At 36.0% G+C, this 14,787-nt stretch overlaps 1 protein-coding gene across 2 annotated transcripts; it reads right to left on the bottom strand.

The window, feature by feature from the left end:
- Nucleotides 1-2,439: 2,439 nt before the first annotated feature.
- Nucleotides 2,440-7,210, bottom strand: LOC127791158 (uncharacterized calcium-binding protein At1g02270). 2 transcript variants are annotated; one of them, XM_052320989.1, is made up of 10 exons: nucleotides 6,545-7,210; nucleotides 6,346-6,450; nucleotides 5,981-6,086; nucleotides 5,208-5,428; nucleotides 5,042-5,118; nucleotides 4,836-4,944; nucleotides 4,610-4,735; nucleotides 3,667-3,777; nucleotides 3,467-3,574; nucleotides 2,440-3,197 (listed from the first exon to the last, which is right to left on the bottom strand). In XM_052320989.1, exons 1-10 carry the CDS (start codon nucleotides 6,674-6,676, stop codon nucleotides 2,958-2,960), a joined length of 1,335 nt encoding a protein of 444 aa, XP_052176949.1. In that variant the 5' UTR covers nucleotides 6,677-7,210; the 3' UTR covers nucleotides 2,440-2,957. The 2 variants fall into 2 exon arrangements, with proteins under 2 accessions (XP_052176949.1, XP_052176940.1); XM_052320980.1 differs by having other exon boundaries at nucleotides 2,440-3,200; nucleotides 6,545-7,207.
- Between the last annotated feature and the right edge of the window lie 7,577 nt (nucleotides 7,211-14,787).

The following is a 14,787-nucleotide window of genomic DNA, read 5'->3' as shown; positions in this document are numbered from 1 at the left end:
ATTCAATTTGGGTCTTTGCCAACTTAACTTGATGTCGACTCTATTTTCCTTTTCTTAAAGTCAATGGACTCCAAAGTAAGTTTGAATGAGACAATTGAGACTATAAATCTAGTTTATTTGAACTTATATTAATGATATCAAGGGTCGTTTGCTATTTATTAGTATATATTTTTATACTCTCTTTTTTTGGGTCGGTGCTTGTTATTTTTAAAAAATATTTATTTTGAACTAAGTTTAGTAAGATACTTTTATGCATAGTAAGTTATGAATTATAAAATTTTAATAATTTTTTAGTATAATATAAATAATCTATTACATAGCTTGAGTTACAATAAAATTGAGGAATTGAACTCGTTTCTGTTCGACCGTCGATAATTTATATATATTTATGGGGTATGACTCGAGTTTCGATCAACGACTCACTTGCGTGTCCGCTCAATCTAAAGTACGAGGATTATAGATTTTTAAGAGGGTGAGACAATTATGATCAAAAGTTATGTGTTAATCGAAGATTCTTTGTATGTTGCTTACATTAAAAAAATTCTTTTGATACGATTGAATAGATTTTAAAATTGAAACCAACTCTAAAATGCCAAATTTTCGGTTAAGTAATGGGAATTTGTGATCACAATAACTGGCTTTTTAGTTCAGCCCTTTTGTGCTCATCCTTTCTTGCTACAGTTTGTACTTTAGAATAAAAATAAAAAAAATAGAAATAATTAGGGTTGCTTCGCCTAAGTGACAGTAAAGAATGAATGTCACTCCCAAGTTACATTGTAAAACAGATGTCGCCCCCTTTTCTGTGCACCAATTTACAAACATTAAAAATTGAAAAATTAGAAGCAATAATACTGATGTAAATGCAACTTTAAATACTGTTAAATAAATATAGGAGTAAATACTGTTGTAAATACGAAGGGCATCTATACTTGTGGATAATGATTTTTATTTTTCATCCCTAATTTTCATCAGTGTTTTCATTTCTACACAAAATCAGAAAAAAAAATAAAAACAAAACACATTCTTTTTGTTAAATAATTAGAGATTATAAATAAAAAATGAACGAAAATTGTAAATCTCGAAATGAAAGGAGATGACAGAAACGGGATAAATCAGGGACAAATCTAGGAGGGACAACCCTCCTTCAAATTTTTCTTGGGATTTGGACTATTTGAGAGAAAATGGAGACTAATATCATTGATAGATTTAGGGCAGCACTCCCCCGATCCATCCCTATATCTGCCCCTGAGATAACTGAAGAGGTTGTCAATTAGGGAACAAAACAGATCGAGGGTAGAGGGTTATGGAAAAAAGAAAAAAAGAAAAGGAAAATTGTTTTGTTAGGAGAGTTCGAAATGGGGTCAAATTAGAAAAGTAACGATTTATTCTAAGAAATAAAGGGAAAACAATGAAATTTTATGAACAAAACAAGTAGAGAGTAACTTTAAAATATTTTTTAAAATCTAATACAACTTTAAAACATAGAAAATTTATTTCTTATTCCCCAATTTAAAAAAAAAATCATTTTGAACACGATTTTTATTTTTATATCTCTGTAGACATATTTTCTAAAAGACTATTTTACTTTTCCATAAAAGTAAAGGGGCAAGAGTATTTAGCAATCTTTGCTACTGTATACTAAAAATAATACTACTACTATATACATTTGCAATTGTAAATACTACTGTATTTGCAGCAGCAAGCATATAATGTAATGAAAAATGCTAGAAAACCCGACAGGCTTACCAAAAAGGGTCAAAAAGACCCAAATACCCTCGCCCACCTTCACCTCTCTCTCTTCTCCCATGGCTATTTTGCAGAGCCCTCGCCTTCCTCCTCTCTGTCTTTTCCGGGCGACCGCTGCGCCTTGCCTCACTCTGCTCATCCCCGTGCCTCGCCTCACTGGTTGCAGCAACGATCAGCGAGGCGAGGCAAGGCGACGAGTGAGACCAGCGACGGTCGGCAAGGCGACAATGCTGGCAGCGAGGCGACGAGTGAGGCGAGACACGACGCAGCAATCAGCAGTTGCCCGGAAAAGACAGAGAGGAGGGAGCAAGGGCTCTGCGCACAACCATAGGGAGAAAAGAGAGAGGCAAGAGCTTGGCTGTGTAGTGGAGGGTATTTTGATATTGTTAATCTTATTCTGTAAATTTCTCTGTGAGGTTGTTTAACCCTCTAGTAGATCTCTAGTGTAATTTCAGCTTGTATTGCTTTAAATACAGCAGTATTTATTGTTGTAATGTTGCATATTGTGCTGATTTAATAGGATCGAATCAGATTGGACGGACCCATTGATTTGGTCTATTCCTTCCCTCCAGCCCTTATATGGGTCAGTCTTCAGCCTCAAATTTCTATCAGTTCTAGCTCCAGTCTGATCCGATCTAGGGTCAGGTTGATCTAGGTCGATGATCCAACACTCCTATCCTATGACTGTTCAGGTAACAGAAAGCATGCTGGATTACTACTACGAAAATACAAGAATCTTTGGCAAGCAAAGTATCATCTTTGAGGTACCACCAAAGTACGTAACAATGGGAACGAACATGCATGATTCCTACAGCAACAATACAGCAATTTCTACTGCCTCTGCATTGACTTTGTTCCTTTCGATTTGTTATCTTCCCCAGCGGAGCTGATCCAACCAATCCGCTGGCGGTTGTCTGTTTCCGGCTTCTTCTCTTTCTGCTATTATACTCGGAGGAGAAGAGGCTGCTAGATCAACTCTCAGCTGAGAAGTCGGTCCAGCCTGTGGCATTCCCAAATCTGCTGCTGACAAGGGATATGGCATTCCCAACTCTGCTGAGCCTGTGCTATATCATCGTGAACCACGGCCCCCTCTGCATCAAGATTAAGATAAAGAGTTCTATCCCTTTCTCTGCCCTTTGGCGGCCCCTTCCTCTTTCTGTCCTGTCTTCCATCCTTCTTGTATTGAAATGTAAAATGGCGCTAGATGTTTGTCAAGAAATCAGCGAAGCGCATGGCATTCTTACCGGTGAGAACACCACCGTCAGTCGGGCATGATCTGAAAGGGAGTAGTCTTCAGGCCACATTCCTTTCTCCACTTCAGTAGGGAAAAGAACTGCATTCTTTACGCTGAAACCAATGGTTTGCTCCTCCTCATTCTCCACGTCTTCTTCCCAGAGCTCATCCCCACATATAGCGTCGTCTGGCACCGACTGGTTAGGATTCCAAATTCGCTGCTGCGATGCAATCATGTAACAAAATAAGATCCGCTTATTAAGTTAAGAAACAAAAAGATTATGGGTTTCCAGTGTTTTTGTATTTTTGAATGTCAGAGTAAGGTTTTGAAATCCCAAAAACATCGACAGAAGGAATCGATTATTTCCATTTCTTTCACCCCCCCAAAAGCTCAGCTTGGTTGGGGAATTCATTTACAAATTGGAAGAATACAAACCATCAAGTCTTTTTGGTGTATAGAGAAAAAATTGATGTGCATACAGGTTACCTGAAATTCTATGTAATCCAGAACACCATTGCCATCAAGGTCTGCTTGCACCCAGAGGTCCTTTATCTCTTCGCCACTCAATCCATGGAGATGGCCGACCAAATTAAGCTGCAGGATTGCAGAGGATTAGAAGGTTCGAGTAGTCTCTAGAAAAAATACCCGCCAGAAAAGAAAATGGTAGAATCAAGGAACATTCTTACCTGACGTAATGCTTCACAGAAGCCAGAGTAAGTAATGTAATCACCATCGCTGTCAGCCTTCAAAAAGGCAAATGCATCATTCTCTGTGAGCGAGGCTCGCCGAAGCAGATACTGAAAGTGAAAAAAATCCACTGTTAGAGATTCAAACAAAAATAATATACATTATCTTGCACACAAAAATCCGCAGCCCTCAAAAATCAAGAAGAAAATGTGCATCTTTTCAATTGATGCAACACTTCTAAGAAGCTTAATAGAATGAAAGCTAAAAATCATAATACAAGTATATAAATGTAAACAAACACATTCTAGAATCTAGACGAGTAATGGGGTAATGGAATTGCTGTTACACAAAAATTGGCAGAACTTGACAGTTCCTCCCTGTCTCAGATAAAACTCTTGCTGCTTTCAAGAAATAAGTAATATCATGAAGATAAGAGTTAATGGAACTTGCGAATGGTGCGCAGTTCCAATCTCATTCGCAAGTTCCGATCCTTTATCATTGAAGTAAAGAGAGGAGGGATGACATTAGAGGGATGTCTTCTAGATAGAAGAGTAAAAAGACCAGTCTTGAATCCATGCCTAATTTACTTTGTACAATGGGCAGGTAAGTTGAACATCTAAAAACCCGTGATAAAGGGTTCATTTCACATATTTGTCAGCCCAATGACAGTGTTATAAAAGCGAATATAATGAATCACCCTGGCAATAGAAGTTAGAGGAAAAAATGTTTTTAATTGCATAAGGGACCTAAAGCACAGAGAGCTAGGAGAAAACAATAGCCCCATTGACCTAAATACTCTCTTTCCTAGTCAGGCTGACCATGAAGAGATTTTAATGGGAATGGTGAGATGTACCATTGATCACAATAGAATTTAGTATTGTTTGGCATTAAAATGCAGTAAGTTTGAGGAACTCTTAAACAAATTCTGATAAGAGTACTCACCTTGAACATGCTAAAAACTGCTTCAGTCCAGCTTGTTTTCAGCAATTTACGATATTTATTAGGATTAAGAAGCCAGATGAAATCAACACCACAGATATTTCCCCGATGGTTACGGTGACTAACCCACTGCAAGCAAATATTACAAAGGTGAGAAGTAAGTTTGAAGTTCAACATGGTTTTATGGCAAAAACTAATAGAAACAATGACCCATGGCATGAGTAATAACCTTGTGCGCATCTGCATCAGTATACTGATGAGCAGTATCATATGATGAAACGAATCCCTGAGACCTAAGAAAGTTGTAAACGTGCCCTCGCTTGCTCCCGTTCCAGTCACTGACCAGGTAAAGGGAAAGGCATGACACTGAAAATAAGTTACTCGGAACATTGGCTGAAACTCTAAAAGGAAGAGGTACAAAGTAAATTAATTTACCCGCAGAGCATGATGGGCAAAGGATTAAGCCTGTTTTCTTTCTGATAAGCTTCAACATACTGCAAGATTTTGTACACCTATAAGAGATGGAACACGATTAGGATAATAAATTAGTGCATACAAAGACGGAACAAGTTTAACAAGAAAAAAAAAAGAATCAAACTACCTGATTCAATCGTACCAAACACAAACTCGAATCGTGTGGAAACAATAGATGAGTGTTCACAATGAGGATTTCATCTCGAACATTCTGGCTTCGACATTGCGAAAAAGGTGGAATCAATTCAACGTGTAATAGCTGAGCAACACGGTCTCCAATATCATTGAATAGCAAGGCTCGATGGTTTAAGACCCTGAAGTAGTCTTTATGCACAGCCGTCAGCAAGCCTGTAAAATTTGGACAAGATCACCTTAGGTCGGTTGGGGCAGAGAGTTATTTCCAGACAAAAGGAAGATAAAACGATTGATAACGTTTACTTGGAATTGTGACCACATTAGCAGTCAACTATGCTGATATATAAACTACAAACCCAAAAAAGATTAGAATATATAGCCCAACCAATTCATGATTCTTGAATACGTTAAAAATGAAATGAGACTGCACCAGTAACATTTCCTCAGCCAGAGAGAGGCAACCACGAAAAGTCCTTCAACAAACAACGGAATCTATATTCTCAATCAAGAGAATTGATTCGATCAACAAAATATGCATTAAGGTTAAGCAACTCTGCATACAACAACAACAGATATCAAGCCTTTATCCCACTGTGGGCTTAGCTTAAGCAACTCTGCATATCCCCCAAAAAAACCATAGGATTTGCTTTCCTCTAACCAATGAATGAGACAAACTTTGAATGAGAGAAGAATATAATTGGAACCCTATTAAGCCTTTTTGATGATAAGATTTAATCTAAAGAAAAGATGGAGATCTGAACATACCATCACCACGGTTGTTTGTGCGGGCAAGCTTGAAATTGGCATAGCCAGCATCACCCAGCCTCCTTTCATACATGTCGACAAGCTCTTCATTCCCAACCCAAAACTCCTGTCATCAAACCAAACCACAACAGTCAATTTCATTCTCTAGCAACCCAATGAAATGATTTGCATAAATAGAATCCCCATGACACTATCATTCAAGCAAAAACAACTAAACGAGGCTTTTCACTTTACGTGGGTCGGGAAAAATCACATTTGTACAGTTTTCTCTTAGTTCTTTGCAAAGGGAATACCTCTACCATTCAAACCCGCGTCCTTCCGGTCACGAATCCGAGCAAAAGAATGAAAACGGCAAGAGGGTATACCTGGAGACAAATAATAGAAGATCTCTCGTACAACAACCAATCCAATATCCTATGATTCCTGTCCAGCCAATACGCCCTGATATCACTTTCCCTGCAACTCTGGTCCTGCCAATTTCAAAAGACGCCAAAGGGGCGTGAACAGATGCGCAAAAATGGAAAGAAATGGCGACGGATTGACGAAATTCCAAAGGGGTTTCACCTCTTTGTTGAGTCTCTTGTAGATGGGGGCCAGAATGTTGAAGGTGGTGCAAGAAATGGAAGCCGGACCCGAAATCGAAGAGGCAATCGCATAGCTCCCGATTCTTGAAACCCTCCCACTCTTTCTTCCCATTTCTACCTTCGATTCGTATTTCACGAAAGATCAAGAAGCTGAACAACAATGAAACCAAGAAAAGCCTATCTTCCGTGGATTGATTGATTGGTAGCTAGGTTTGGATTATTAATCCTAAGAAGAGAAGGAGAAGTTGAGAGAGAAGAGGACAAACAGAAAGAGCCGGCGAATCAGGTATATATATACAGAGAGGGAGAGAGAGAGCGCATGAAAATTCCAAGACGAGTCGTAGGGACAAGGCAGTGCAAACGTCGAGGCTATTGCCTCCACTTTTGTAGCTTCAGTTGATTCTGAAATGGACGGTCCTGGTTGGCTCTGCCATGGATTCCCAGCGAGAAAGTTTCTGTCAGTGGGAATATAATGGACGGCGCAGATGAAGGTGGAGGGATTTGGGGAGGAATATGTCCGGGAGTGTTGTAATCTTTTCCGCCGAAAGTTGGCGCCTTGGCGAGTTGTTGCTGCTGATGGTGCAATTGGACAGGCAATGGTGGGTTTTCCTGTCATGAATATGATGATATGATGATGATGATGATGCGATGATGGCGCCTTCAACCAGATAAATCCTCTGTCACCGTCGCATCCACCATGGTTTTGAAACTTTATATTAGAAGGTTACCAACTTACCATGAAAGTCAAATTTACGTGTCCAAATACCATTTCCATATTTTAGTTTGTGATGCTTTTCTTTGTTTCAAGCATCACTTGTTGGGTTATCTAAAAAAAAATTATCTTCGCGTCTTATTTTTTTTTATTAACACACTATCACAGCTATTCGGCCCTACAATTTTAACATGAGAGATAAATCAAAGAATTCAGGCAAGCAAGTTTTGACCCCTAACACAACTGCAAACATGAGGGCAACAAGCATTTTTTATTTTTTAGGGTCGCTACTTGCTTGCTGAACTATCTCTTGACCAAGACTCGGACACGAAACTTAAAAGCCTAAAAAACAACACCTCAGCACATTCTTTCTTTGCCGATTGATCTACGCCCTGAGGCCACGTCCTGTTTTAATCTATATAATATTATCACATGACGCATTAATCTTTTTAATCTTGATCGAGCAAAGCCCACACATTTTACTTACATAAAACAAAAAATCCACATTATTATTTCTTTTTCTTCCGTAAAATGTCATTCCAAATAATTTTTGTCTAAGTGAGAGTTATAATCATATAACAATAATAATACAACATTTTAAACCATCAATTACCTTTTTTTTTCTTATAATTGATTAGTCACTAACTAACTCAAGTATTCAAAAACCCATATCTTTTATCAAATTTATATGAATAAAAAATAACAAAATCGTTAAAAATTGTTATATTTATTATTGTTACTGAAATATAATAATAAATTTATTTGACAAGAAACGTCGTTATCAAACCACTTGAGCTTGCAAGACAAAAAACAGTCAAAAGGTGCGAAAAAGTTCCCGTACAAACAGTCTAATACTTAACTCAGATACTAAAAATGATGAAAATCGTACTGAGACTAATATTAGAGATGTACCTTCTTTAGAATGAGTATCGACTTATTTATAGAAGAATATAGAGTAATCCAAGATAGTTTAGGATTAGTATTTCTATAAATAATGTTTTATCTTAATTTTTTTTTAATTTTATTAAAATTAATTTTTTTACAAATAACGTTTATATTGACTTTTCATAACTCTATTAAGATTAAGATTCTTTTGGATAACGTTTATTTTTTATAGATAACATTTAGGGGGCGTTTAGTACAGGAGAAATTTTAAAATTCTAGACAATGTTAGGCTGAGAATCTATATTTTCATATTTGGTACAACTTTTTTATAAAAAAAATCTTGAAAAATAGGATTCTCGAAAATAATTTTTAAGCAACTTTCCCATAAAAAGATTTCCATGAGGGTTGAAAATCTATGTTTTCCATAGACGTGAGAATATTTTTAACAAAGAAAAAGACCAAAACACCCATTACCATTTTATAACCTCATACAAACATATTATATATTAAATATAAAAATATATATTATAATATATTTATATTATTTATTATAAAAATTATATATATTAAAGTAAATATTCATATAAATATGTATATTATATATATACACACACGCACATATATACATAATGTATAAAAAAAATTATATTTTTTTGATTTCCTAAAGATGTTGTGGGTCCTAATATTTTATATAGTAGAAGAAATTTATCATTTTTAAACAAAAATCAAATAAAGGTAATTTTAAAAAAAGAATATGAATTTTCAAGAATGTTCCATTTAAACCAAATACAAGAATGTAGAATTTTCATAAAAGAATACTCAACATTTCTAAAAATATTTAAATCTAACCAAATATAAAATTGCATAAATTTAAGAATTAAAGATTTTCAAGAACATTCTCCAAAATTATAAATTTCAAAAATTTAAAAATTTCTTTCATACTAAACGTCGCCTCCTTATTTTTTTAGATATATTTTCAAATATTAGAATTATTTAATTTGTGCGTCGCAAGAAACTGGTCAAGTACGAGGAAATTTATACTTTTTAATTTATAAAATTATTTTAATTTTTTGTAATCTTTTAATGAATTTCTATTTATAACATAATACTTACAAAAAAAAATATTTAATAAATAATTTTGATAAATTAACGTGAGATGCATGTGACCGACATCAAACGTGTCATGTGATACCCGACTGAAAGTGAAAGCAGCCAAATCAGTGACAGTTTTTCATCACAACACGTGGCAAGTACATTGAACAATAATGTCGCATTTGTTTTCATCACAACAGTTTGCTTTTGTTTCCGTGGGCTTCACGTTGGATTACAGTAGTAGTAGTAGTAGTAGTAGTAGTAGTAGTCCGCCGATTTCCACACCTAATAATGCCATGAAACCAACCAACGAGCGGCCAATTGGTTTTGCCCGGTGGGCACGGTTTTGGGATGACCGCCCTCGCGCACCCTGGATGGATGGACATGATTTTGATGCTTATATATTGCGACTCTATAATGCAACAAAACGTTTTGTGGCGTCATTTTAGTATTTTTAAAATAATTTTATATTAAAATGTTGAAAAATATTTAAAAAATAATTTTAGATTATTTTTATAATTTTAAAAACGTTTCAAGATGGTCATTTGGTGATATTAAAAAAATATAAAAAACGTATTTTCATTTACAAAGAAGTCAGTGATAAAAAGAATTTCACCTATAACCAGATTATTAAAAAAAAAACTAACTGTACTATAAGAAATGGTTAGAATCACTGTAGCAAATGGTCGGATTTACTATAGCAACGGTGAAAATATTTTTAAATAAATTTTTATACATTTTAATCAAATAAAACATAATATTTTAAATACCATAAAAAAAATTATTCTACATGATCAGACAAATTGACAGACAGACTTACAGAATGAGGGTTAAAAGACTAAAATGTCCTCACCCACATTATATTGGAAAAAAATTTCCCAAAATTTTTGCCACATTGTACTAGCAACTTGTCTGGGTTTCAAGAATTTTTTCAAAAATTTTTACGTTAGAATGCATAATGAAATTAATTTTTATTTTGATACTTAATAGAACAAATAAAAGTAATTTGGAACACCAAGTTAATAACCATTAATAAAATAATTTCATCATCAAAATACAATTATTTTTCATCTTCAAAACCATATCAAATGCAAAATATCACTATTTTCTTATTTTCATTTCATATCGTGTTAGTTTCCCAATTCCGTTCACGTGCAATCTACTTGTGGGCGACCATCCATCAAATACAAATTTTACATCGGGCATGTTATTTAGATATTTAATTTTGATATTTTATATGTTTATATTAATATAATATATCAATGTAAAATGTCATTATAATTTATAAGTATCAAACTTAAACTTAAGTATCTAAATAATATTTCTAATTTTGCAATATCAAGTATCATGTTGAAAGTTGAAATGTATTTTAATAGCAATGTTAAAAAGAGGAATGGTTAAATAACAATAGATAACATTATTTTAAATAATTTAGTAGTTAATTAAATAACTTAAAATACAACATATTTATTATTAACCAATAAAATTATTTAATATATTAACTATAACTACAAGAAAATGTTCGTTTTGAGTCTCTGGTTTTTGAGAGACCTATAAAAAAGAAAACGACCAATGGTGCGAGACGTCTTTTATGCAAATCTTTCGATACTTACAAAAAAATATATAAGAGTAAGAGAAATATAATTTGAACAGAATTTTACTTAACCTCAATTAAAGGAATTGATCATTTATTTATAAAGGTCGAGAATGATAAGTAAAAGAATATCTATATTTTTGGAGACTATCCATTATAGATTTATAAGCAAAAATATTGAAGGTGAGTTGACATGTCCTTAAATTTGGAAAAGACTCTTAAATTATGTTACATGAAAATACTTTATAGTAATCGTTTTTCCGTTTTCGATACGTTTTCTATTCTCATTTCGAATCTTATTTATGTCTAATTTTTTAAAAGAATGTTAGTTTTCACGTTTTCGTTTTCTATCGAAAACGTATCTCATTTTAGTTTTCGTGCAATATAACTCTCAAATATATCGAAGAGGTTCTTGAAAGGTTTTTCTAAGGGTATTTGATGGGAGCATTCGAAAAAATCTCCAAGAACTATTTTGTTGAGGAGGTCTTTTAACTTCTCTCCTTATATTTCTTATTATTAAGTCTATCTTAAGGTCGGACCCACCTTCTTGAAGATAATAAAAAATATTAATTAAATGAATGCATTCAAATATACGGAGGCTCTTTATAACACGTCATGGTGACTAAATAAATAAATAATTTAAAAAATAATATATTTATTATTAGTTAATAAAATTATTTAAATATTAAAAATAAAATATAATTAAATAAATTTTCATCATTATTTAACTAAAACAAGAATTAACGTCACCCTAATCATGATTAAACCTTATTATTTTCTCAAATGTCCTCGTCGCATGAATTGTATATAAGACCATATGATTGCGACATTGTAACCCAACTCCCAACAAAAACCTACTTAGACAGACCATGCATTGATCGCAATTACTTTATGATGAGGGAATATTTATAGGGGGGCAATTTTACTGTGCTACCCCTAGAGGTTACTATTAACTTGGAGCCATGTGTGCTAGTAAAGGCCAATGGGCGATCGCCACGTGTCAAGACTTAGGAACTCCGCTTATCTTTATAATCCTTATTATGATTTTGAACTGGAAAGAGATAAAGAGGAAGATTAAGTCAACCAATGATATCTTTAAATATCTCAAGAATTATCTCTATTAGGGAAGATTATCTTTTCTCTCCATGGAAAGGGGATCGACATCCCTTTTTGAAATATATCTTATCTCCTAAGGGAAAGGCTAACGGACATCTATAAATAGAGGACAACCTCTACAGGTATGAGATCTGATCGGACTCCTAAGGGACTCTTTGATTATCCTTCATTACTGTTATTATACTCCTCAAAAACCCTATGAACTGACTTGAGCGTCGGAGGGATCACGGGGAGCAAGTCCCCACCCTTTTTGCAGGTACTTGGTTCAAGACAGAAGAAGGTGATCGGCTCCGCATCATCAATTGGCGCCCACTGTGGGGCCTTCGTCTTTTCCTTCTGTTTTCCAAGTACAATTTCAAGCCGTAGGAAATCTATTCAACTCAATTACACGTATTTGCTGATTGCATCATGGGTACGCTTGTTTCTCTTTCAATATTTTTTGTGCCTCCTACGATTTTATTTTTCAATTATGGTTTTATGTAAAAATAATTGAAAGAGAAGGCCAAAAGATTCATATATATCTATATATGTTCAATCACATAAAAGAAGCGTAATTCTGCCATTACATTCATATTATATGAATATATATATGTTGGAGAAAAGCTTATCATGGAAGTCTAGCGGAGTAAATAAGAAAAGAGGTGTTATATTATAATATTAAAGGGGAAGACTTCCTGGAAAAGGGGTATATACCCAGAAACCACCATGGATGAGCCAGGCGATGGCCGCAGCAAGCAGCGATAATGGTTACGACGGAAGCTCCGTTAATATCGCTTTGGTTAAAACTTATTTCCCTTGTTTTATCATTCTAGTGTTTTAACTACTATTTATTGGAGAATTGCTAGATATATGCAAAAGGTTTTAATTTGAATTGCTTGATAGATATGCTCCAATGACTTGAATTTTAATTGATTCTGTTAAAATGTTCGGGATTAATAACGTTAGCAGACGAAAGGCTCGCCCCGAACACCTACGGATGTAGGCGTTATGCCGAACCGCAAAAATAAAATACTCTATTTAATTGCGGACGTAGGCGTTACGCCGAACCGCGAAAACAAAATATTTGTTATTCTTTAATTGCGGATGTAGGCGTTACGCCGAACCGCGAAAACAAAATATTTGTTATTCTTTAATTGCGGATGTAAGCGTTACGCCGAACCGCGAAAACAAAATATTTGTTATTCTTTAATTGCGGATGTAGGCGTTACGCCGAACCGCGAAAACAAAATATTATTATTCTTTAATTGCGGACGTAGGCATTTCGCCGAACCGCGAAGACAAAATACGAGCATTATTTCAGAATATGGACGTAGGCATCAAGACCGAACCGCGAAGGCGAAATATGAACATTATCTCTGATTGCGGACGTAGGCATCAAGCTGAACCGTGAAAACAAAATATGGATGTTATTTCGGATTATGGAAGTAGGCATTTCGCCGAAAATAAAATATGGATATTCTTTAAAATCCCGTCATCAACTACAATCCAAGCCAGCATGTGCACATGAAGATCGAGGGTCTGAAATACCTCGACAACGCAAAAACAAAGGATCAGATATGATTCTCGGGGGGCCTCGAACCCCCGAACACTAAAAAACAAAGGATCAGATATGATCCTCGGGGGGTCTCGAACCCCCGAACACTCAAAAACAAAGGATCAGATATGATCCTCGGGGGGCCCCGAACCCCCGAACACTCAAAAACAAATGATCACTTATGATCCTCGAACTCTTGACAACTCAAAATCAAAGGGGACCACCCCTAATAATTAAGGAACGACTTCGAGGCTTTGAACCTCGACCACCGAAGACCAAAGGGGACCGCCCCTACTAATTAAGGCACCAGTTCGGAGGCTACGAACCTCCGCCAAATGAAGACCAAAAGGCATCAGTTCGAAATCTACGAACCTTCGCCAAACGAAGACCAAAGGGGACCATAGCCTCAGCCAACGGCCCCGAAGGCAAGGCGTGCAGCCTCAACCAACACAGCTTCGGCCAACGACCCCGAAGGCAAGGCGTGCGGCCTCGATCAACACAGCTTCGGCCAACGGCCCTGAAGGCAAGGCACGCAGCCTCGACCAACACAGCTTTGGCCAAACGGCCCCAAAGATAAGGCAAGCGGCCTCGGCCCCCGAGGACGAGGCACGCAGCCTTGGCCAGCAATCCCGAAGATCAGGCACGCGGCCTCGGCCACTATAGCCTCGGCCAGTGGCCCCCGAAGACAAGGCACACAGCCTCGGCCAGCGGCCTCGAAGATAAGGAAAATTCTCGAACGTCACTATCACCTCGAGCGACCTAATCACCCTTTGCATGGGAAGACTGAAAAGGCACCGGGAGACTTAAGAAGCGAATTCAGCATCCGAGACTGCTAACCCAAATTTTTAGCAGAATTTTTTTACAGAGGCTCAGAAAAACAATGATGACTACTCCTTCAGCTACTCAAACTCCTCGCTCGATCAGCTCAAGGAGTGGGGGGCAAGTGATGAGGGAATATTTATAGGGGGCAATTTTACTGTGCTACCCCTAGAGGTTACTATTAACTTGGAGCCATGTGTGCTAGTAAAGGCCAATGGGCGATCGCCACGTGTCAAGACTTAGGAACTCCGCTTATCTTTATAATCCTTATTATGATTTTGAACTGGAAAGAGATAAAGAGGAAGATTAAGTCAACCAATGATATCTTTAAATATCTCAAGAATTATCTCTATTAGGGAAGATTATCTTTTCTCTCCATGGAAAGGGGATCGACATCCCTTTTTGAAATATATCTTATCTCCTAAGGGAAAGGCTAACGGACATCTATAAATAGAGGACAACCTCTACAGG

This window comes from Diospyros lotus, chromosome 1 (assembly GCF_014633365.1).
Source record: "Diospyros lotus cultivar Yz01 chromosome 1, ASM1463336v1, whole genome shotgun sequence".
In the NCBI taxonomy this organism is placed as follows: Eukaryota; Viridiplantae; Streptophyta; class Magnoliopsida; order Ericales; family Ebenaceae; genus Diospyros; species Diospyros lotus.
This window is presented reverse-complemented; position numbering and strand designations above follow the sequence as displayed.

Bases quoted from the DNA above. Each gene is read 5' to 3' on its own strand.
- LOC127791158 (XM_052320980.1), bottom strand. From the start codon at position 6,676: ATGGGAAGAAAGAGTGGGAGGGTTTCAAGAATCGGGAGCTATGCGATT. The intron at 4,945-5,041 runs GTAAATTAATTT...TTACCTGGTCAG, and splicing joins TTGCCCATCATGCTCTGCGG to TGACTGGAACGGGAGCAAGC. The intron at 3,778-4,609 runs GTGAGTACTCTT...TTTCACTTTCAG, and splicing joins CAGTTTTTAGCATGTTCAAG to TATCTGCTTCGGCGAGCCTC.